General features: G+C 41.8%; 2 protein-coding genes across 7 annotated transcripts in view; one reads left to right on the forward strand and one right to left on the reverse strand.

The window, feature by feature from the left end:
* Nucleotides 1–24,432, reverse strand: part of LOC122568480 (epidermal growth factor receptor) — a 171,733-nt gene that overhangs the window by 44,130 nt on the left and 103,171 nt on the right. The window lies entirely within an intron of this gene.
* On the forward strand, nt 592–5,458 carry LOC122568479 (titin-like). Its single transcript, XM_043728235.1, has 2 exons — nt 592–646; nt 879–5,458. The coding sequence occupies exons 1-2, from the start codon at nt 592–594 to the stop codon at nt 5,456–5,458; spliced, it is 4,635 nt and encodes a 1,544-aa protein (XP_043584170.1).

The raw sequence follows: 24,432 nt of genomic DNA on the forward strand, positions 1-24,432 counted from the left end.
GCATTGCCAGCATGCTCGATCTTCGCGAATACTTAAAATTACGATCGAAAGTCGATGGTTTAATATGAACGAGTATCGTGCATTTTTTTAATTAAAATACTTTTTATTTCGAAAGGAGAAAGTGCGTTTTCTGATCGAAATATTTTCAATTTCTACGAAAGAGCAATTATTTTCGAAGTTTATTTGAAAATGATTGTTTACGAAATGAAATATATTGTTCGAAAATGTTATTTTATATTTGAAAATATTATATAACTGCTGCTCTGCGTAAAAATTATAGGAATATCTCTACAATATTTTACTAACGAAATATGAATGTATACATAATTTATTAATCAATTCACCGCTTGAAGCGATTCGACGAATAAAATCGAGATGTAAATTCCTTTGTTTGATTGGATTCTTCGTATAACCCGATTGACATTTCAACATGCTATATCGCGAGCGGTAGAAAGATCATATCAAAAACTTTCATTCCTTTTTTCGATTCGTTGTCAAAATTACGAGTAAAAATTTATGTATAAAATCGTCTACCTGAAGTCTGAATTTTAAAATATTGAAATTAGTTTACACGGTTTATGTACCTATACAATGAATCGTTTGAAATGTGTACTTGGTATTAACGTCCCTCGTCGGATACCATCCAGTAAGATTCCATAAGAATAATTATTCCCTATTATAATATCTTTGCAGGTTTTCAAACATGTTCGAATGTTCTTAAATGCAATGATACAAATTTTCATATGCCCACGAAAAAATATTTACTTTTGATATATGATTATAATTAAAATTTTCAATAAGATTTTCTGTTTCCTCTTATATTTCTTTGTTTAAATGTCATCTTCATTATCCTAACTCGTAATAAATTATGTTCAAAGATACTGTGATACTGAAACAAGATGTCAAACATATGTGCAAAAGCCAGAAATCGGATGTTTGTTTATTGGAGATGCCACCGCTTTCGCTATCACGAACCAGAAAGATCAGCGACTTCAGGAATTTCCACTGCACACAAACAAGCAATGGAACGGTGTCGACGCAACAACGCGGCAAAAAGATTTCGCTGGAGGGAGTTTCTTCAGAAAAATGTATCCGAAAACCACTAATCTCGGCGTGTCAAGTGAAAAGGCCATCCAGTGGTAGCAAACTACGCAATGATGGGGAATATATCGAGAAACCGATAAATTTGACGAAAAAGGCAAATCATTTGGATGTTTCGAAAGAAATTAAAGGATCAATTCAGAAAGAACCTCGACCGTACGCGCAGATGATAGCCAGCTACAACGATAAAATGTATGGTTCGAGTAGTTCAGAGGTGCTGAGGGACAATCTGAGTTCGGTTATGATCAATGGGATCCATAGGAGTCCGTTTAGCACCGCATCCTTAGTCTCTTTAAAATGGAATAATAAACGTGAAGAAACTAGGAATACGAACATCTCAGACGTTGGTCTAAATGCGTTCAGCCAAGACGCTAAATTCAGTAACGCATCCTGTGCGACGCGTTTTCATTTTCGATACGATGACATGAGTCCAGACATCACGGCAGCACACAGCAACGAGCTTCACAAGTCTCTGTCGTACGCGTCAATGATAGAAAAATACAGCAACGCGATGAATCTTGGCATTGATAAGCACGGTGGTACTCAAGTATCTAAACGTAATATGTCCACGAAGTACAATCAAGTTCCCATGATTGTAATGAGCGACGAGGACGCAAATAACAAACCAAGCCTGATTGCATCGAACAACGCAAGTGAAAACGTTAGTGGGAGCGGAACCTTAACCGAAGTCGAGAAAAACGAGGCGAAAACGCGAGAGCGAAACAATTGGTTAATGAAAATGGACGAAATAATAAAGGATCTGCAACGAATCACCGAGAAGGCGGATTCGAGCAGCAAATGGATGTTGCAGTCGGTGCAGGAGCGTGCCTATTGGTTGGACAGGGTGATGATCGCGCACAAAAAGAAGATCAAAGACAGAAAGGAGATGCTGGAAAAAGTGTCGATCGACACCACCGCGACCGAACTCGCAAATCATGACGCGATCCCTAACACGACAATACAGGATAACGAATCTATATCAAACGATGAAATTCAAAGTAGCGTGCAAGCATCGTGGAATCCTGGTCCTATAAAACCACCTGGTTCGAAACCACCGGGTTCAAAACCACCTAGTTCAAAACCTCCTGCTTCGAAACCTCCTGCTTCAAAACCACCCGCTACAAAATCATCTTCGCAAACTGTAACTACCGATAAACCTTCGAGTTCCACGATAGACTACATGAGACGAGAACCTGTGAATACCTCGCGAATCACGCCGACGAATTCGGTGAAGGAGCCACAAATTGAGCTCAGGATGACTCCTTCGCAAAATGAGTCTGTGGTATCCATCAACGTGGATGAGACGGCGACAAAAACGGCCGGTAGCAACAAAGAGCAACTCTCGGTTGTGATTTCCTCGAAGAGAAACAGAACTGACAAGATCGAGACGAGTAATGCGAACGTACGCACTGATTTCGGTTCGATGCAGATATCCATTAGCGAGAGTACAATACCAGTGAAACAGATCGAATTTTCAATAAACGGGAAGCCGGTGTCGGAGTTGAAGAGCATCGTGGCCAGAGCGGATAAATTGGATGTGGTCAGTTCAGTGGACAAAGTCGAGATCAGGATTCCTTCGAAGGATCGAAACGTGGCAGCCGAACACCCGAGGAACATCACGACATCGACCAGCTCGAAACCTGTGTTAAACCTGCAGATTGCTGCGAAATTTAACGAGCCACGGTTTCAACAACCTAGAAACGCGGAGATGAAGACGGATCCTCCTCATATGTCACCTCCAATCTCACCTGTAACGCCTACGCCGCCTACGCCTCCATCGCCTCCTGTAAAACCTCACAGACCGCAGAATCTTTTCAGCCAGGACATCCCAAAAAGTGGAATAACGACGAGCAAAGCAAAGGAAGGCGATCTAGCGACGAAAGGTGAGCCAACGATGAAAACAACATATATGGACGTCTCCGATGTGACGGACGTTAAAACGTCTGAAAACGTCGCGTCACAAATCGAAAACACTTTTTCTGAGAGCGGTATTCACGCTTCCACGCGCAAGGAAAAAACAATTCCAAACACCATGGACGGTGTTTCCTCGAATGCGGATCCTAATAAGACCATCTTTCAGAGTAACGCGAACGTACCATCAAATCCGAACGTACCATCGAATGATCGCACTCAGCAGCCAACGATGAACAAAGAAGACGGGGTACCTAAAAATCGAACACCTTCGAACGTGATTCCCTGGTGGTCCTCCGAGGATTCTTTCAAGAAGATCAGGAAGAAGGGTAACACTCCAAAGAATGTATCAAAATACGATCGTACGTCTACTGTAACTGCGACGAAAGGGAACGCAAAAGCGACCGCAAGAAAAGAAGACAAATCAAGTACCGACGTTTCACCAACTCAGCAACGTAGTTCCATCGAGTCTGCAAAACCTGACCCTCAGAAGGTTGATAATCAGAGGGATATCGTAACGAGGAAACCAATGACTAAACAGACAAACGAGCCTGATCCGATGATTAACTACGTTCGCGTGAATAGTTTGCCGAGATGGGTGCCTATCAAACGTACTCCCGAAGTAAAAACAAGACCTACAGACACGGGTAGAGTAGTAAAGAGAGCGAGATATCGCGTTAAAACTACGACTCATTCTAGAAAAAGTGCGAAAAATGAATTTGACACTCCGGCAGTTCCTACGGTTCATTGTTCGCCAAAAATCGCTAAATACGATTCCGTGTTTCCACAAAGCGTCAACGTAGAGAAGAAACGTGAAACAAAGGCATCGAATTCAAAATGGAAGACAGATCCAGAATATGCGAAGCCTGTAGTCATCGAGCGCGTTGATTCGCACATTGGGAGAGCAAATGTACAGAGTTCAAACACAGTATACAAAAAAGAGGAATTAGGAGGAAGTGCTAACAGATCTGCTGATGTTTCAGTGAAGGAGGAAAAGCGGAGCGCAACAGACGGAACAGGAGGAAAGAATTTATCGACTAAAGCGACCAACGAGGATCTGCGAATAAAGGAGATTCTGAAGTCGATGAAACCGATCGAGAAAAAAAAGGACGGCACGTTGATCGATTACGGTGTGATCATACCATCGAGGAACCCAACGAGAAACGTCAGACAGATTCCAAGAATTCTGAACAAAACCTCTGTTAATATCATTTCGAAAGAATCTATGCAGAATCAAGAGAAAATCGTTGAACCAGAGAAGGTTTCTTCCACGAAGAAGAAGACGCTGACGGAACCGAAGAACTTGATGGAACAGTCGAAAATTGTAGAACCAGAGAAGATATCTTCCGCGAAGAAAGAGGCAAATGATATTGCAAACACTGAGATAAAATACGCGGCGAGTAAAATGGGCAAACCCGAGTTGAATTTTCAAGATGAAAAGACGAAAAAAGAAAAGAAACGTTTGTTTGACGTAAAGAAAGACGATTTTAACGCACGAAAAGATGCTACTTCGACGATCAAAGAGTTTAAAACTAGCATTTCTAATATGAATCAAGCTGAAAATGCTTTTAACAGAAATAAACAATCCCAACAGCCGATTTCATCAGTGTCAGGGAAATCTCCTTCGGAAGAAACTGTTTCTAATCGATCTTTCGAAACTCCAGCAGAAAAAGCCAACGATACGAAATCGCCATTGTTAGATAAATCAAAGAACGTGTTTCCTGGAAGTTCCGTTACATCAGTCGAAACGCAAGCTTCTGAGAAGAAGGAATTAAAAGATACTTTAAAATCAGTAGAGCAGAAGAAAGCGCCATTAGAAGGAACGACCGCTGATCCTTCTAAGATCTCGGATAAAACAACGAACAAGGTCGATACTCCTCCACTAATGGAGACCATTAACTTCCCTGGTTCACAAAAATCAAGCGCTAAGACAGTGAAAAGCGATATTGCACCCTTAAGGGAAGCCGCTGTTGATTTAAAAGAAGAAATCGAAAAAAATAATAAAACTGGTATTGCGCCGTTAAAAGGCACTATTCATCTTCGATCTTTGAGCAATCAGGACAATTTGCTGAAGCTAGCTAACACTGACAAAGAGAAAATAAATTCAGAATTGACGAACCAAAAAGATAAGTTCGTGAAACTGAACGTGACGAAGAAGCCTTCGAATGGAGGAGGAGGAGGTAATACAGGATCGAGTAGTCCTACGACAATTCCTACAGGACCTGCTGGTTTATCGATGCAGTCGGAAGATACAGAGTCACCCATTGGGTTGAAAGAAAAGCAGGACCAAAATGCCGATATTGAGAAAAAAGATAATGGAAGTTCTACTAATCAGAAACCTGGTAGCACGTACATGTTGTTCGTGGACAGGCCCGAGAAAAATATACTATACTCGTCATGGTTACAACGCTTCAGGAACAACTTTGACGATGATAAAACAGTTTAGAGTTTGAAGGTTTTATCTTCGTTAAAAATCTTCCAAATTATTTGCTGAATTTATCGCAGAATTTTATTTTAGTTTAAAAGAAAACATGACCATATTTGTTGCAGTGGGCGTTTTTTCGTATGTCTTTTAGCTTTTGTACTTTATTGTGTTTTTTAATGTAACATTATTTTGTTATCGTAACATGTTAATATACTTTTAATATAAAACACTGTCTACGATTTCAAATATCTTTATTCGTTATTACGTTGAGCCTGGTGCAGTCCTTCGATTATTTTCGAGTCAATGGTGCTCTTCTTAAAAAATATCACGAATTCGGGAAAAATATGGAAAAATTACTATCGTTTCTGATCTTAACTCTGTGCTACAGATTTCCTTAGAACATCGACTCTTAGAAGCTATCGTCAAAGGAGTGGAAGTTAAGCCAACGTGGTTAAAATGTCACTCTGGTATTTCTTTTTGTTTTAAAAATTAATATAGTCAAATGAACTGAATTAATTATTTTAATATTATTGAATATGTCGTTCAATATTAGTAAGAAAGATAGAACAGCATCCTTTTCACGTATTACGAAATTTACACGAGGCGAAATGAGGCTTTAGGGGTTAAAATAAAAGTGTGCTGAAATACAAGATTGAAATGTAAATGTACGGGGATCGCAATAGAGTTAAAATATTCCAAAAGAATCCAATCTCTCCCCATGCACAAAAAATATCGAACACCCATGAAGTGGACGGCCAATTTAATCTTAATTAATCGACTCTAAAAAAACGCGACCTTTTTTGCATGAACCGTTAGCATACGATCGAAAGCATCTCGAAGAAATGTAGCGAGGTAACATGGTTGCTTTCTATCCTCGATCGATCACCTCGACTCAGCTCGTACGTCGTTCACGCTCCAGGAACACATGAACACCGGTCCATCCACGTGCAATTTATCTGAGTACATATACATATACTCGTGTAATCGTGCTCTCTTGGATGGTTACAGGGGTAACGGAGAGTGACATGGCATGAGTTTTCAATGTTGCTTGCGCAAGAGTAATCGGCCAGGCTGTCCATGAGCATTTTACAAGAGGGCAAGAGAGAAACAGAGCCATGAGAGCGCGGAGTCCGCAGGATTGGGTAATTAAAATTCTCATTAAAGCCAGCGGCGGCATCTTGAAACGCAACGCGGACAATGGGGACTGGATCGAGGCCGCGGGCCCCTGAGGGTAAAATGGGCCCGGAGAAACGTGGTCAGAAGAGTGGGGGAAGGGAAGAATCGAGAAGAGGCAAGCTGGTGAGAGGCAGAATGGAACGGAGCTAACAGGCCATGAAGAAAGAGGAAACCCGTGCCGAAGTCTCGTTTACAATCGAGGTATCTCGAGGAGCCGAAACGCGGAGCAGCCCCGCGTATCGGGCTTGTTCTTCTGCGCCTCATAAAATACCTGATGCGTTCGGACATGCTTGTGATACGCTGTTTCGGGTCTCTGATGTTTCTTAACTGGTATGTTTAGATTTTAACACTTGGGACTTATCTACTGTACGTTAAAACTCACCGATAGATATAGCACGTATATGTTTTTCTATATGGAGATCATAGGGAAAAGGAACGCGGCAAGATACATCTTTCGTGTTTTATAGTTAAAGAAATCAAATGCTGAACGTCGTAGATCGAAAACTTCGTGAAAGATTTGGAAGTACAGAGTATGTTATTTACATTTAGAAATTCTTCTCCCCAGAAATAGCCCTATACATTTTTCCCTTCTTATTTACGAATATACAAAGATCTATATTTAGAATTCAATCTATAACTGTAAAACCTTCGAAAGCTTCCATAAATATTCTCGTGGAATTATTTCACCCTACAGCACGAACGTTCGCGGCGAAACACTGCAATCACTCTGAAAACAACGGTGTAAGTACGTACGTACGTTGTTTCGGTCGCGTTTGATTAAAGCAGCGCATGTTACCGTGCCATTTCAATACGGCAGTTGGAGCAATCGGCGCATCGCCGCGATACCGGTCATTATTCGAATCTGGCGGCGGCCGCCAATTTTGGCCGTACAACACGGAGCTCAGTCCGTATTGGGTGGAGTAACCATCATTGAGGGCGCCGTTGGTTCGTGCCACGTCCTGAAACCCGTCATTACACACGCGTTTACTGCGCGCATAACCCCGTTCTGGCAGGTTGCCAGTCATTCGAAGTAATGCGTCCGGACAGGCCGAGGTTAAGCGAAGCTTTATCGATGCTTACACGCTGTGTGCGCCTCGTCTCTGATCCCGCAAGTGGTGAAACCATCGACGATCACGACCATTCTCCCGCCAACGAATCGATATTCAACGAATAGAGTCGATCGTTCCTGTTAGCGAACGTGAAATCGCCGATTCTTCGCATCCTGAAGCTTCTTGAGTAGCTGTCACGGTAACGTGGTGGATACGCCTCGATGGAGAAGCATTTTTATCGTCCGTACTATTCATGGAGGTTGCGGTTGGACAAAGATTAGCGTGCCTTGCGGTTAAAGGGAGTTGAAGTTCAGGGAGAGATTTAAACACCGCTGGTTTAGATAGCAATCTGATCGTGAGCAGAACGATCGTTGCACGTCATCGTGATTAGAGGAAAAGTGATAATTTTCTTGTCGAAAGATGGTATTGGAAATGCGTTAGTTTAAGCGGAATGAGAGGGATAGTTGAAAATAGCGAACAAGTTTGACCTCTCTTGACTGTCAGATGCCATTTGGACAATGGATTCAGCTTGAAAATTACCAACAGTTTTACGAAATGCTCTTTCCAAAAACGGACCCATACAGCACGTTGCGTTCGACGCGTACGATCTTTTCGCTCCATTATACGAAAGTAGCGAGGAAAAATGATCACCAGCACCATACCTCACGGAATCTTCCTTTCATTATTCAATCTTACGAATCACGCGGAGATGCGTCGCCAGTTAACAGTAATGACAAAGCTCGGTTAATAACAATAGCGAACGCACGCTAGTCGAGTCATGTATGAACGTATTCGCTTCTCATCCGGCATTCACGAATGAATCGCGATTGCGAAACGTATGGTTGGCGAGTAACAATAAGCGAGGCTCTCGAAAGACGATAAGGCGCGCTGATTATCAAGAGCAGCCCGAGCCGGCATCGTACATTCAGGAATGTAGATGAGGTCAGCCTCCTTTCGGCCTGCATTCATCACGGCCCTGAGCGTCCTTCTCCCGTGGTCCAGCTTCTCCTCATTTCCAATCCTTTTTTCTTCTTTATCCTTCCTTTACGACCCTTCTTCTCTCCTTTTGCGTCGTAACGAAAGCTGATCTGACCCCACCAGGAGCTGGTTCATCCCTGGCCGGGGCCTGTTTTTTGATTTATCGTTGCGTTGCTCGTGGTCTGTTATAAATATCCGGGAACAACCTTCCTTCTCTTCCCCGTTCGTCCATCGGTCACTTACTCGGCGGAAGAGATACCCCGCTGGCTTTTCCCGTTCAACCTTGAACGCGAAAGCCTCGAAGGCTAAGCTTTCCAGGCCCCCTTCGTATTCAAAGGATCGCACCGGTCGGAAGATTGATCATCTGACGCTGTACTTTTCGGGCGTGAGGAAGCGTGGTGCTCGAAACGCCTTCGAGACAAGCGGCGTTTTAAAATATTATTCGGGTTGGTGGAATGTCGTTGGAGGAAGTTTTTAGATCACGTTAAGCATTATATTAAATGTTTAATTTTTTACGATAAAATTGCGAAAGGAAAGAAGATGAGGAAGCGAATCTAGATCGAATTTTATGTTCGATCTTTGAATTTTTTAATGTTTCGATATCTGCAATTTTTAGTTGTTTTTAATTGTATTTGGATTTTCCAATTTCTCTGAATATTTCAATCTGTTTTACTTGCTAGCTTTTTCTCTTCGCCTCCCACGCGCTGCTTTTACGTTTCTCTTCTAAAAGCGCAATCTTAACTAAATTATCGTTCTGCACTTAAAAAGAATTATTCGCACTCCGTAACAGGTCCCTAGAAATGTGAACATTACCGCACGTATCAATTTATTCCTCTCACGTAAAAGCATCAGTCTTGTTTCAAGCGTCGATGTCATCCTGCGACTATTTTAGTCAGCGAAGGAAACCGCACGCGCAACGGTTTCTTCGCGAGAATCCCCGCACGAGATTCAGGGTTCGAACTGCAAGGTCGACAAGGCCCCACCATCGGCCAATTCTATGCTTCCCAGCACTCTTTGTTTGTTTTAATTATGCACCGCGCCACCTCGTCAGTGCAGCTTTTGTTTTATTCAATTTTCAATCCCATCGACCTTTCGTTCCTCTTGCGAAACGTCGAAGCTTCCTCGGGGTTCTTCCGATCAACATTGTTTTTGACATTTTTATTTCTGTATCTAACGTTACTTGGAATCCGGTAGCGCATCGTGTTTCTACGAAGAACGTCTCCAGATATGTCGTTTGATAAATTATTTACAAGAATCGAGCCGGCCTTCGAGAATCCTCAGGGATTTTCCTTATTACTACATACGTGTGCGTTGTCGAGCGATAAATTTTTTTCACGAATTTCTATTTTTTAACCGTTGACATTATAGGAGAACTATGAGCGGTTCTATCCCACCAATTAAACGATGAAATCCTATAGAATAAAATAACTAAAAGATCCACATATTCGTATAAATACTATGATATATGTATATGTATAGTTTTTAAGACAATCATAAAAAACGAAAAAGAAAGAAATATATAGACACAAAGAGTGGACATAAAAATCAAAGGAACAAAGAGTTACTATCGCGAGATCGAAATCTTGCACAAATTTCACCCTACGAGATCGATAAATTATAAAAGCTATCACCACCATGCATCCTCTGTGCATCCCAACTAACCAACAACTTTTAATACGGAAGAAGACAAATTTTAGGAGAAATCAAAGAAAAAAAGAAAAAGAGAAAAGAAAAAGTCAGATTCACAGCGAGGCGCATTACCAGTCAACTTTCCAAGAATTATCGGCAAGAAACGAGCCGCGAGATCAGTATGCCTTGTACCGAGAAAGCAGTGCGGCAAATACCTCGTCGGTATTTGCACGTACAATACATACAAACGCTTCGAAGCTGCCTCGACTCTGTATTCCACGATATTCCGTGCGTACCAGCTCGGAACAACCGATCGATCACGCGTGCTTTTTACGAGGTCCTTATTAATCGTATATTATAATCCTGCTCGACGAACCGGCGAGATTTATCCGACCTTTCCTCTCCGTCTCCTTTTCTCCGCGCCCTAACTCGCTTCTTCGTTGTATCTCCCCCTTAGTCCGTAATCCTCTCCCATTTCTGCAGCAGCGGATTAATTATTTTTCTGCGACCACGATGGGCCGTGAGTGTTCACGGTCGTTCCCGTCGATCTGTTGCGACGCTTGCTTGCCCATAATCCTTTGGCATCCTCGAAATACGCAGAGGACCATGCGATTCGAAGCAAGAGGACATCTTCCGAGTCTCTTTTCGTGTTATTTTGCACTGCAACGAGTCTCCATACTCGATTTCCGTGTCTTCCTCGAGGTACGAAAAGTGACTTTGAAGCCCCCGTTTAATCGGATCGAACGAGAAATGGAGATCGATTCTGTCGAAGCTGCACGCAGAAGAAATGTCATTTTTGTTGTTTGCGTGTAATTCTGCAGTGTTCTTTGAGAGATTTTCGATACAATATGTTTTGTATAACACATATGACATGTACATAAAAGTTTCGTATGTTAAATGTTCGAATACTTCCGTGAGCGACTGTATTTCAAATCGAATTAAAGACCGGAAACATAAATGGCTCAAAGGAAATGATGAAAGTCCGGCATTGAGATGATAGATAGAACATTTTAACTAAAGAGAGTAGAACAAATTTCTTGAGTTTCGGATAGAAACGAAGAAATCCTTTTGATTTTTAGTTTCAATTTTTTGGTAAATATCTTCTGAAAGCTCGAAACGATTTTCTGTCTGTTAAAACGCAATCATAATTTACGCATATAAATTGTAAATTACAGAATGTTAAAGAGAAAGGTAGAGAGATACAGCGATAAAGTCACGGAATCGTGACGATTCGCAGGAGTAATCCGCTTAGAATATATTTTACTATCTACGAACCGGGGAATGCCATTGTCGAACAATTCGTTCGCGTAAGGACGATATCGTTCCAGGAGATACGCTTAAGTCGCAAAATGATCGAAACATCGAGTCTTAAGGTTCGTCTGTACGCGTGGAACGAGCTTAATCCAAGGCGGGTGCATCGCTTGTGTTCCTTTCTTAATGGGTTTGTTCATGGATGGAGGACAGTTCGCTGACGTTAAAGTGGAATTGTTATCGCACGGCATACGATTTAATGGCTGATGTTTGCGAGAAACCGATTATTCACGGAGTTTTAATGATCGTGCCCCGCGCTCGACGACTTTCGTAGGAATTGTTCAGCCACCGACGACGAACACGGATGATAATTTAAGCAATAAAAGGAGAAAAAAAGAATGAGAAAAAATATATTCTTGCATTCCTGGTGGAACGTTACGGACGTAGAATTGTGAGTATAAAAAGAATTTAATCCGTGAAAGGACTTTATTACAGGATGTTGAGGCGATACGAAAATTCACTTCCACTTGTGAACAGCATACATGCAGAAATATTCGTTCGTTTATTTCCCTTTATTTGCGTTCTGATTTGACTTTATTCGTCTTTAATCGATACGATCGCGCATTTCATCGTAGAAAAAGAAGTATAATATTGTTAAATTTTGTAATAACTAATTTTAATTTATAGTCTTCCGACTCCATAGAAAGCATTCATTTCTATTGACATTAATTTCTTTTTAAATTTTGATAAAATACATATATTATTACCATACATTCATTAAGGTCTTCAGATTCTTGTGAAAAGTAATGTACGCTATTTACCACCGATTGCTATCGTTTCAAAAAAGCAGATAACAAAACTAATTCAATTTCTCATTTGCCACCAGCCAGTTCAACCCCTAAGCATCGCCATAGCTATCACGTCGAATCTCCATACATCGACTAATCGAAAGAAACTCGAGGAATAAGGCAAACACCCTTCGACAAGTCAATTCAACGCGCTAATTGAGCGAGCATTGATACGTCGCTCGGCGGTAAATCGATTACTTTATAGCAACCAGCAAGAATGTGGTCCTCCCTCGATCTTCTCGTTCATTGGAGAAGAGGGGGTCTGTTGGTAACGTGTCGTCGATATATTAGCGTAATTCGCCCTGTTCACTACGGGGTAATGGGGTAATTGCCTTGTGAGTCCTCGAGACCGCCATGTTCTGGTTGTCTCGACCTGTTTATACGTCTTGCGGCGACTATCCACCGCTAACTTCTAACAAGCTTCGCCGCTAATAGACACTTTTTCGAAACGCTTTACGTCCGGTAGTCGTAGCTGTAAAAGCCGCTTCACTAACGTGCTCCAGTTTTCCTCGTTGCTTCTTTTACTTGGCGAAGTAGGGAAAATCCGATAAGTCGTACAGGTTGTATTTAAATTGATTCGAAGATCTTTGAGAAATGAGATTCAATCGGATTTTTTTCTTTAGACCAGAGGAAATGCTTGCAATAAGATTATTTTGATATTCTAGTATGCGTAAATTAGCTAGATTATCGTATGTAAGTGGTTGCAGACGAGATCTTGAAGAATTTCTTTTTTCATGGATTGTCATCGTTTATATAAAGACTGCTAGTCCACTGCTTGATAAGTCGAGGTGGATTCTTTAATATTTACATTTAACTTACTAATTTCTCGAAATATATATTTACATTTAAATTTCATCGCGTATAATCCAAGTAGTCGCATTTTAACAATTATTTCTTACTGTTACATACAATGAAATTTAAAAGCTGAATTGAAATGGGATATTTTATCACGACGTACATAAAAATCAGATGGGAGAAAAGATGAAAATATGTTCAGTTCGATAAAACTGTTATTTACGGTTTTCATAAGTCACACAACGTCTGAAAGTCTAAAATCCTCTTCGTCTTCATTGAGATTATAAAGAACGAAGCTGATCGACTTAACTTCTATGCGGCTCGATTATTAATCGAACAATTTCATTAAAAAAAAGTTCTCACTTGTAAGAATCTAAAATCACAGAACGTCTGAAAGTCGAATCTCTTTCCTCTTTGTAGCGATCTTCTTCCCCACTCAATTAAACCACGACTCTCCTTTTCCGATGGCCGATATCTGGCTCGATCATTCAGAATCTCGCAAAAACCCTTACAAGGGTCGGCGATGCTTGGAACAAAGTTCCCGGTTCGTAGTCCAGGAATGGTTAAGCATTTTTCCACGGTTGGTTTGTCTGACACGTAGAACCGTTTCACCGCGGCGGCGCGATCGCTTCTACGGAGACAAATGGAGCGAGCATGGGATCGCGTGTTTCCGACTTGGTCCGAGGACTCCACGATGCCCGGTGTGTCTTTGCTGGAGGTTGGCGAGTGCGAAGTAACGAATCGACTATTGTCGCGTCACCAGCAGTCGCGCTGCCAGTCTACGCTTTTCACGGCCTGATGCCGCGTGATCCTGCCGACAGCAACGGACAGCAGAATACAGAAACGGCAAGGTTCTAGCTGTTGCTTCGTGTCGGCTGTTTACCAGAGGAACAACTGATAGAAGAGGACTTTACATGGGGAAAGTCGCGTGAGAAATTCTCGTGTTCCGAGGATGTTTTTTGTGTTTCAAGGATGGTATCGAGGGATGGACGTGAATAAACGTGAAGAAACGACGGGAAGTGATGGTTGAATAAGATCTATGTGGAGGATGCAGTGACGCTTCGCGAAGATCGAATCGGATAAGCTCTCTCATATCAAGAGGGAAGATAGGGAATTGAAGATCTAAGATTTCTGGTTCCTTTAACTTTTTAAACTTTTAGTTTGCAGTTATTCTTGACTCGCAAGTATGCGCAAAGCACTTTTTCATTTATTCTAGAAAAAAGTACAGTGTTCTGATTTCAATATTTTTTAGACAACAGTTTAATGCATAACTTCTTTGTTATATCTATAAACAACCCTCTTCTAGAAAAATATATTTTGTAATGGAATGAAAGGGAGATAACAATTAGAACGACCATGATAATATAAATAATACAAGACAATTAACTTGAACATACAGGAGAGACCGGTTTGAAAGCATCGATCGGCTTGGTAAACTATATCGATCATCTCGAGGGGTTAATGGGGGCAATAATTATGATCGATTCTCGCCTCACAGTGTTCGCGATGGTATCAATCACCACTTGTTTTTACTCCGGCTCTTTCTTCACCATCCTTCTCTCCCTACTCGCTCCCCTTCGACGATTCTTTTTCCACGTTCACCGTGCGTTTACACGCGTTCTTCTACGACGAAATATAATGAAACCTCCATTAAAGTTCCAATCGTCCCGTTCTGAGATCCCGTATCTGTAATGAGAATCGAAATTCCTCCTCTTCCGTTCTTTTTCTTCCTTTCTTTCTCCTCGTAGCACGCGTGACTGTCGATTAATAACGCGCGGACGTCTATTTATCAGTCGCATCGTTCCAAAACAGATTGATGTCCTGTCGATGTTGAAACATCGACGGCATTTCTCCTTGACGTCCTTTCTCTTGCATTTCGTTACGGAATATTTCATCTAGATTGATAATTTGTTTGGATTTTTGGTAGGGTGAAAGTGATACAGCAAGGTCGTAAAATCGGTGTGTTCCAAGTTTGCAACTTTCGATCGTAACGAGTAATTTGACACGTATCGAGAGTTTCAAGGACTTGGATCTTCGTTTAAGGCTGTACGATGTCAACTCAGGATTAATTCTTACTCTTTGTAAAGGAGAATGATTATATCTGGACTGAATTTTTATGTAAAGATGCAATAAAAAAATAAATTGATCTCGATTAGTAACACTACCTAACGCTTTATTCTAAGCTATCGCTTCCTCTTACTATACAGTACAATTTAACACTGGAAATGTTGGTATTTCTCACAATGATGAATCGACAGAAAAGGATCGAGGAGAAAACGAGAAGAGTTGATAGCATAATCGAAGAGAAAATTGCCAATTACTAGCGTTAAAAACGGTGCCTGATTGCACCCAATCAACCGTGGTCCATCTAAAGATCGATCAACCTTTTCATTTGATCAAAGAGTGGAAATTAACTAGAAGTTACAATTCCCTTTTTCTTTTTTGAGACCATTTTTTCGAATGACAATATTATGAACAAATTACTAGGCCCACGCTTGGATACACTTGACGTCACGCATAATGAGCAACGCATCACAGATATACGCTCGACCTATTGCTGTCTGACATTATGGAGCTAAATTGAATTTTAAAGCTGTTCGATCAAAATTTCATGCTAAACGGATTTATCTTCGGGGCTATATTTTAACAAAGAAAACCACTGAAGCTACCTACGATAGAACCTTTATTATTTAATCTAATCATGACACGCTATTTGAATAATATTAGACAGGAACAACATCTTTTAAATAAAAATGTAAGAATTTCTTTCATCTTGTTATCTTGGTCCGCCGATCTTTCTTAAAAGAAATTATCTCCTCTGTTAATCAATATTCCGTTAATTAATCGTTCCATTAATCGATATTCTGAGAATCCATGTTTTACCACACTTCCTTTCTGATATCTAATTTGAAAGACAGAAACTTTCATACGTCTTCAACAAGCGATGATAGCTAATTACCTACTTTCTCCTAGAAAAGAATTCCTCCAGTGGAATGTCTATGCCAGAACGAATTATAACCACGAAAAAGCGATATTGTGAGTCTTCACGCAGTATATATAACCCCTATCCATTCGTTCTACCCCGTATCATTCGCAACAATTAAAACAAAAAAAAAAAAAAAAAAGGAAAGGAAGAAATAAAAGAAAGAAAATGCGAGCACGCGTATGGAAAGTTACTGCCACTTTTAGATTCTCGTAGCTGCTCTTATGGAGCGTTAAAGTGAAATATCTGGTTGATTCGCGTCGTATGCAGATTTCGTGTACCGCGAACGCTTCTCTCATTGATTCTAGCCTCGAGTTGCTTCATTAGCGCTCGCCGTTCAAGGCAGATCGGTCCGGGATTCGCGGTAGCGGCGTGAGAACCGAGCATCGACTTCGATCCCTCGTTTCGCAACATGGAAAACCTTGATACGATATTTCTAATTGTCATTCACTGCGTTCGTCGTTTTAAATGAGTCACTAACGACGTATCGATGGCGTCTAATGTCTGATCTGTGGCGCTAGTTGTGTTTGACTTTTCCAACTGAACAGACGACTGTAAAATAGACTTTGATATACTTGGCTTGTATGATCGTGAATTATTTAGATGTGTTTTAACAAATAGTAGATTAATCAGGATTGATATTTAGAGTAATTTCACAGTATGTAATTGTGTGACGCTTTGGAAAATTTATCTAACTTCTTCGCGCTTGATGGTTTTTAAATGACCATTGCTTTATAGACACATGATTAGATTCGGTGATATTGTACAGTTTGATCTATTCGCAGTATTATTTTCGAAGAAAAAATTTCGTCATATCAGAAACGATATTTCATCACCTTAGCTATCTTACTATACCAGTGCTATTAACCAGTATTAATTGAGTGGATCTAATCTTGGCTAATTACTATGGAAGGAAGAGACGATGAAAAATTACATCACGTAAATTGCTTTCAAATTCTTTCCTTTCACCACTGGCAACATACAAAAGAAAAAAAAAGAAAAGAAAAGAAAAGAAGTCCATAGGTACGAACAATAAAAACTCGTACAAGAATGTCCAAATACTTTGAAAGATTCTTTTCCCCTGTCTCGCACACTATAATTCTCGATAAACGGAACATTATCCGAGCACACACACCTGACCCAATCCTTCAACCAGGTCCAGCTCAATTTCAGCGAACCGCGCATCGTCCGCCAATTAACCGAACAATCTCGAAAAACATCGAGATACCTCGGAAAGAAACGCTGTCCGATTCGCCGGTAACGCAACGCGTCAGAAATCCACGGAATTGGATGAGACAGAGAGAAAGAGATGAATGGAACGCGGCATACCAGCGAACTGACGATGGTGGCGAAGGGGAGGAAAAAGAAATGTCCAGAGCACTCGCAGACGTGAGTGTCTCTCGGTCCCCTGATTAGATCATCAAGAATCGTCCGTCGAGTAGCCGGCAAATGGCGATGCAGCGGGCAATGAAATGCAATTTATTCAGGTTAGGGATCACTCCCCGCGAAGATACAATTCGCCTGACGCGTAGAACACCCAGGAGCAACGGTGGACTGGCGGAGAGGAAGGGCAGCTGGATACGCGCGCCCTGAGAGCTCGTTATACGGGCAATGGGAATGCGACGGAACGACGAGCGCCGCTCCACCGCCGGACCACCCTGTTCGATACCGACGGAGAGGGATCGAACGACAATGTCTCACTTGAATTTACTATCGGCCCCGTATTCTCCGTACCCGGTCGGCTTTCTTGCGACAACGCTTGCCCGTGCCTTCATCGGCTAAACCGAAGACTCGAGGGCCACTTGGCCCGCTTCGCGATTCACAGTCGCAAGTGACTCGAGAGTTGCGGATATTAACCCTCTCGTCTTGTCAATCTTTTCCAGTAAGATCAGTCGTTTATTGATTTAACGGCATTTCCGAAGCGAGACATTGGACTATCGTGCTAGGTGATTTTAATTCAGGTGACTTCGTCAAGTTTATGATTCGACGAGTTTAAGAGGATTAATCCTTGTGATGTGATCTTTTTCTATGAAAGTTTAATGTTGCTTTAACGCTATCTTTAAAACAGAATATTAAAATATCGTGTCGGATGGTTGATTTATGATATTTATGTAGGATATTCAAGTAAATTCTTTAATTAAGTCAAAATATACTGAAATATACTAAAGCTATGTACAGATGGTACAGGGCAGACACGAGGAGCTGCCTCGGGATGAGTCAACGATTGTCAGGTTTTTTGGCGAGATCAAAAATGCCTTGCAGCTCCAGCTATGTACAGACAATGCGAGGCAAACCCGCGAGGCGTGCCTCGCACTATACATAGCTTGGAAGGTGAAATACGATCGTAGCATAGCGCAGTGTTTAGTATTAACTGACGCAGTAAAGCTGGTGGGGTTACTTGTAGCGATTCAAGGCTAAGGAGTAAATTTCGAGGTTAGATCAAATTACCCTGGTAGGGTGAGCACCTGTAGAATTGTTTGGCCACTGCTATATAGTATACAGACTGACGGTTATGTTCGATAACCAGATTTTTCTACGTAATAGCTATGCATTATATATGTGTGCACTTCCCAGTACCTTGAAGAGAGAGTAGAGAAAGTTTCGCAAGTTAGAGGATCGTTGGGAGAATGGTGAACCACTCTGCCGGTTTACTGACTCGTTTGCTCAAACAACAGAAAGCGCGACCAAGAAATATATGTATACTTGATTTTATATGTACTTTGAAAGTCGTCAGTGAACATAACTAAGATTGTAATTGGATTTGGAGAAATCGTAATTTTCTGACTAGAACTTGCATTGGGAAATATTTTCCTTAAGGGGAATTAAATATTTCTGTGTAGTGTAAAACTAATTTGTAATCACGAGTAGTAGCGAAGGTCGTGTATTTTCATTTATAACCTACGGGTGAGTGTCTCCGATGAAGAAACCTGAACTTCCTGCAATTTCTCTTTAACCTCAACCAGCGTAGAATACAACTTCGGTCGGAAAATCTGCACGCTGATACGGCATACTTGGCATACTAAAACCAGTCGCATAACTGTACGCACAAGTTGACGCGCGTTGTTTACGTCAAAAGAACCACAAATGACGTAATATTTACTTCGCGTACATTTAATTCGTTGGAATTTAAAAAAAAAAATACTACAAGCTAAAATCCAAAGATTATTATTAGAGCCATGAATTTTGCCATATGAAGAGAACACGAGAACACGAACATCCGCACTTATTAATTTCTTGATTTCAAGTAATTCGTTCATAAGTATATGTTCGTAAATACTAATTCTGTAAATAAGAAAATAAAAACTTGCTTTCGTAATGTTCAACAGGCTGCGAAGGTGTATATTTAATCCCACAAAAAATTAGTCGTAGTTCTTTAAATTTTGTCACAGGTAACTGTCCTCCGTCGAAAGATCCCAATCGTTGCGTCAGTCCACCTTACGTTCCTATCCACCAACGCACTTCCGATCGGTGAAAAAACACGTCCGCTACTGGCCACCGAGGGAGGGGACTGCATCGAAGCTGTTCGATTGCGTTAAGGTCGACATCCGTTCGACTATTGAGGCCGTGTCTGTACGAATACAGACGATAATAGTTACGCGGACAACGATAATTATGCAGCGCACTTTTCTCCGCTCTTTCGCTCCATCTAAGTCGAGTCAGCTGACTGCGTGACCGATGATGTCACCGTTGCAGCGTACTCTCCTCGATGCGCGTTCTCCAGAGGAGCGACACCCACTTGGCCTAACACCTACTTGCCGTGCAACGTCACGATTCGAGTACTCCTCGCGTTTCCAACTCCCCTTTTCCTTCTCTTCTTTTTGCGATCTTACCTCTAATCGTTTTCCTTTCTTCTTCTGTCGTTTCCTCCTGTCCATCCTTGTCTTGTTCCACTCTCTTTCCCTTTTACACCGGTTTTTCTCTTTCTCCCACGCGTAGAACGGTCGTGAGCCTCTCGCGAGTTGTACACTCGACGAGAGCTTATTAGAACAGACGTAGCTAGGATCCTTCGGATCCGTAAACGGTAGGATTCGCCCACGTGGCCAGCGCCTTGAAAGGTATACTTGTCTGTCGTTTTCAACCGCGTCTCTTTCGAGTCATTAGCGGGGCTTCTCTCTCCGCGAGTATCGAGCAAGCAGGAAAGACAGGCCTCTTTGTTCGGGGGATCAAGGTGACGAGCCTCGTATCTCCTCCCCGCGATTCCACTCCAATGAAGTCGTCGCTGCCTGCTGCGATTTCGCCGGTTTTAGTGGTTTAATGGATCGGCTGCTGGAATTTATGTCGTTTCGACCGAGATTTATGCCGAGCGTGTGTAATTGCAAATTTCGGTCGCTACGGTGTAAGTGGTTAAACACGATTGATTGCACCTTCTTGCGTAGATCTATGGATGCAGGTCAGTGTTTAAAATAGATCTTAGTAATGGCTTGGAAACTGGAATTCGTTTCGTTTGGCAACGATGATCAATTAATAGGTATTGTCCTTCTTTTAGCGTTTGATAATTTGATTCTTCTTATTTATCGGGTGGGTCGTAATTTGTTCATAAAATCTACGTACAGGTGAAAATAATAAAAACCTATAAATATATTCTTTCGAAGATGTTAATATGGAAAATTAAATATTGGTAAAAGGCGACTGATATCTGGACATGTAGACACGTTTTATCACTGCTTGAATATAGGAGTGGAATGCGAAATGCATACTTTTATATCGCTCAACGATAAATATGGTAGTATTAAGTCGTGTTTAATATTATCAACAAACGTAACTTTAAAGATTATTTAACTTTAATTTCTCAGAAATTGGTGTTTAAAGATTGCGTTATTGGCTGAAAGTGGTATGTGTCTCGAACTTCAATTATTCAAAAAATGCACTGTCTTTTTTATTTCCCATTCGAAATGTAACGGATCTTGTCAATAATTCTTCGTAGTTTAGAATCTTTCGTAAATGTATTATACTACGACAGGGTGAAAGATGACAAAGTTATTTTCCCGACAAGATACGATTTATCATTCGTTTTCAATACCTTGCGCGCTACTCTTTCTCATCGACAAAACACTGTGTGCTGCAGCATTTGATAAATCCAGTCCTCTCTTCGCGCAACAAATCTCAACACATTCGTGGCACGTCAGACACCGCAACGGCGGTAGGAGTTCGCGATGGCGACTTCTTTTACCCCGCTGAAATATCGCGACAGAGGTCGGCAACTCGTCGCCACTTTTTCCTGCGTATTTCGTTCCCTCGACTCGGCTAAACCAGCATTTGCCGCGATCCGCCGAAAATATCGGGGTGTCCAGCGTATAATAAGACACGGATGAACGTCGTTACGAACACCTCGGACACATGTCACCGGGTACACGGACGAATCCTTGTTGTTCGTTCCACGGGCCGCGTCTACGTCCGCCACTCGTCAATTAGAAGCGACATCGTTCCCGACACGAAAAACCTGGCCGGGCTAGTACCTCGAATCGAGGCCGTAGGGATTCGGGAGAATGACATTAACATACCGACCGTGAACGAGTAAAAGGGAGACAGAGAGACGAGGAGAGTCAGGATAGGATCGACGCGCGTCCACTTGCCACGAGATCGGCAAGAAACCAACTGTTGCCTCTTCGGCTACGAAAGATCTCGCGCGCCAGCTTTCGAGAAACCGGCAAATTCCGCGCGGTTCCCCGGAATCGATCGAACTTCGCGCCTACCGGCACGATGGGCCTCGGGTAATTAAGGAAGACGACTTTATTCTGCGTCGCGTCGTCTGTCGTCTTCATCAGGAACCCTTGATTACCTGAAGTCTCGGTCCACCGTATTTTTTAGCCCTGCTGCGACGAGGAATTGTTTTCGGTACGTTTGAACGTGAGAGAGAGAGAGAAAGAGAGAGAGAGAGCGTGAAAGTAATATCGAGGTGTCTTTGTTTTTGAGACTAACTAATTTACATAATTGGAAGGAGAAATGGAAATTTGAACGCGCAGTGGAGAATTAGAACGCTTTTGTCTATTCGAATGAAATGAAACCGAAGGCGAGAGTTCAAACAGTGACGTTATTATGCGCAGTGTTGCTGTTATAAAGAGGCCATATAATACCAGGTCGTGATATTGAATCATAGCACCGGGTTATAACGTTCGGTTGTAACACCGAATTACAACATTCTGATTTCTTATTCACCCTAAACTTTTGTGCTATACTTAATGCACCATACACTTTTATAATTGAAGCGTTAATCGATCAACCCCATAAACTGATATTTAAGAAAAAATAACGTTATAAATAGCATTTTTTAAAATGAAAACTCAAGTATATTGTTCGTCCTTTGAAAATTGAATATTAATTATACTACGTAGGTAACGAAATTGAGAAATTTACAAAAATTGGTGTTGACCAGTTTGGTTTTAGAGAACCTCGAACCTATTGCATCGCTAGTGATCTACTGCGACTGATCAATGTGATATACCTCTACTCGTCTTCTTTTCAATTATGCACTTTGCACAATAGACGCTGCAAACCTAACCGAAACCAGTGACCTTCGATCTCATCGATGAACGACGACGTGTCTAGAAGAACGAACTGAACAATAGCTCGGAGACAGTGTCTGGGGCCACTTGGAAAGATGAAAAGCGTCCATTGGGGACACCGGTCAATTATGCAAGGCGCCGCGAGTGTTTCCTCGTACAATGGAGGTTCGCAGGGCTTGCCAGCGTCTGGGAAGCAGGACGTCGTCTCGGACGTCCTGAGATACTCGCGGCGAGGAACTGTACACACAGGGTGGGCGTCAAGGACTCTAGAGGCGAAGGAGAAGAGACGACGCGAGGGAACGGTACGGCTAAGCGGCCATATGTGGACACCGTGTAGACAGCGAACAGGCCGCGTGTACGCGCACACGCGCCTTCTGTCGCGTCGCACAAGTCGCCTATGCGCGACCGAACCTACCATTCGTCGGCGAGCTTTCGGTGCGACCGGTGATTTGCTAATTGTATGTCGGTCGAAATTCTGCTCTGTGATTGTGGTGTGTTTCTAAAGTGGTATGCATAATGGGGAGATATGAGGCAGTTGTTTTTTAATCTCTTGATGTCATATCTCGTATAGATTACACGTTTATGGAGCGGCATACGAGTCAGTTACCCAATTTGTTATTTAACTGATCAATCTAAAATTGAGATATTGGAAAGTATGTTGAAATATCAGATATTAAAGCGTTAATCGATAGTAAGAATATAAACTTACGTCATTCGTCTATACACGATGTACTTTTTTCTATTAATAATTTGAACAAATGTCCGTTTTGTAGGAAAGTAAAAATAGATACTGAATATCAAACAGTAACTTGACATCCCACCAACTATCTCAAAGTCGTTCGAAGTAATTTTCTATAAATATTTCCTCCTTACTATTCCAAACAACGCTGCGTCTACCCCTGATTAATGCAAACGGCGTATCAGAAGCGATCGCTTCTCGAAACCGTGCCCGTAAAATCCTGTATTTTCCAGCATACGTTCGAACATATTGTCTTCGTGGAAGCGAACGCTTACCACTATAACGTTAGCAATGAAATTCCAACAAATCTCTCCATGCTCTTTTCTCTTTCTGCTAATTGATCGTAAGTGGAACTGTATGCTCGCGATGGTAAAGGATGGCTCTTCATTTTGAAACACACAACCCCGTGCGAATAGGAAAATAAAGAAGAAGAAAATGAAAAAGTGGCGAACGTACCGGTGCGAGTATGCGTGTAGATGTTCGAATACTCGTTTGTCGAGTTGGTGTCTCGGCTGCAAGACGGATACCGTGTTCCTAAGGAGTCCACTCCGGTTCTCCGGGCAGCGCGTGCCAATGTAAGCGACTGTTTCGCGGTCCTGCACCAATCAATCGTCGGGTTTTACACCGTCGGGACGCAAACTGGTTTCGCAGGGACGTATTTGCGTTAATAGGACGCCGGCACCGTGAATACTAACCACGGGTATGCGACACGTGGTGAAATGAGCCGTTCGTTTCGCGACCAGAGCCAGAAAAATCCAAGTTATGATGTAATTTTCACGAGGTTCGTGCCTTCGCCCGGTTATGCATGCTCGTTTAACGAACGACGCCAATCTCTGGAATGCTACGTTTGACGATTGACGCTAATGATCTTTCACATCACTCTTTTATACGTATCTGAATCGTGGTAGTTGTGTTGTTTATGATTGCGATGGGGAAATTGAATATATTTAGTGGTTGGTTGTTTCTGATACAAATTGACGCTTTAAGTTTTAACTCCAGCCTGTTTCTTGATGATACCAATTTCTATAATATAATATAATATAA

Source organism: Bombus pyrosoma, linkage group LG6 (assembly GCF_014825855.1).
Source record: "Bombus pyrosoma isolate SC7728 linkage group LG6, ASM1482585v1, whole genome shotgun sequence".
Classification (NCBI taxonomy): domain Eukaryota; kingdom Metazoa; phylum Arthropoda; class Insecta; order Hymenoptera; family Apidae; genus Bombus; species Bombus pyrosoma.

Excerpts from the sequence above, each read along its gene's own strand:
- LOC122568479 (XM_043728235.1), top strand. The coding sequence starts at position 592 with ATGAATCGTTTGAAATGTGTACTTGGTATTAACGTCCCTCGTCGGATA. Across the intron at positions 647-878 it reads CCCTCGTCGGATACCATCCA|ATACTGTGATACTGAAACAA; the intron begins GTAAGATTCCAT and ends TTATGTTCAAAG.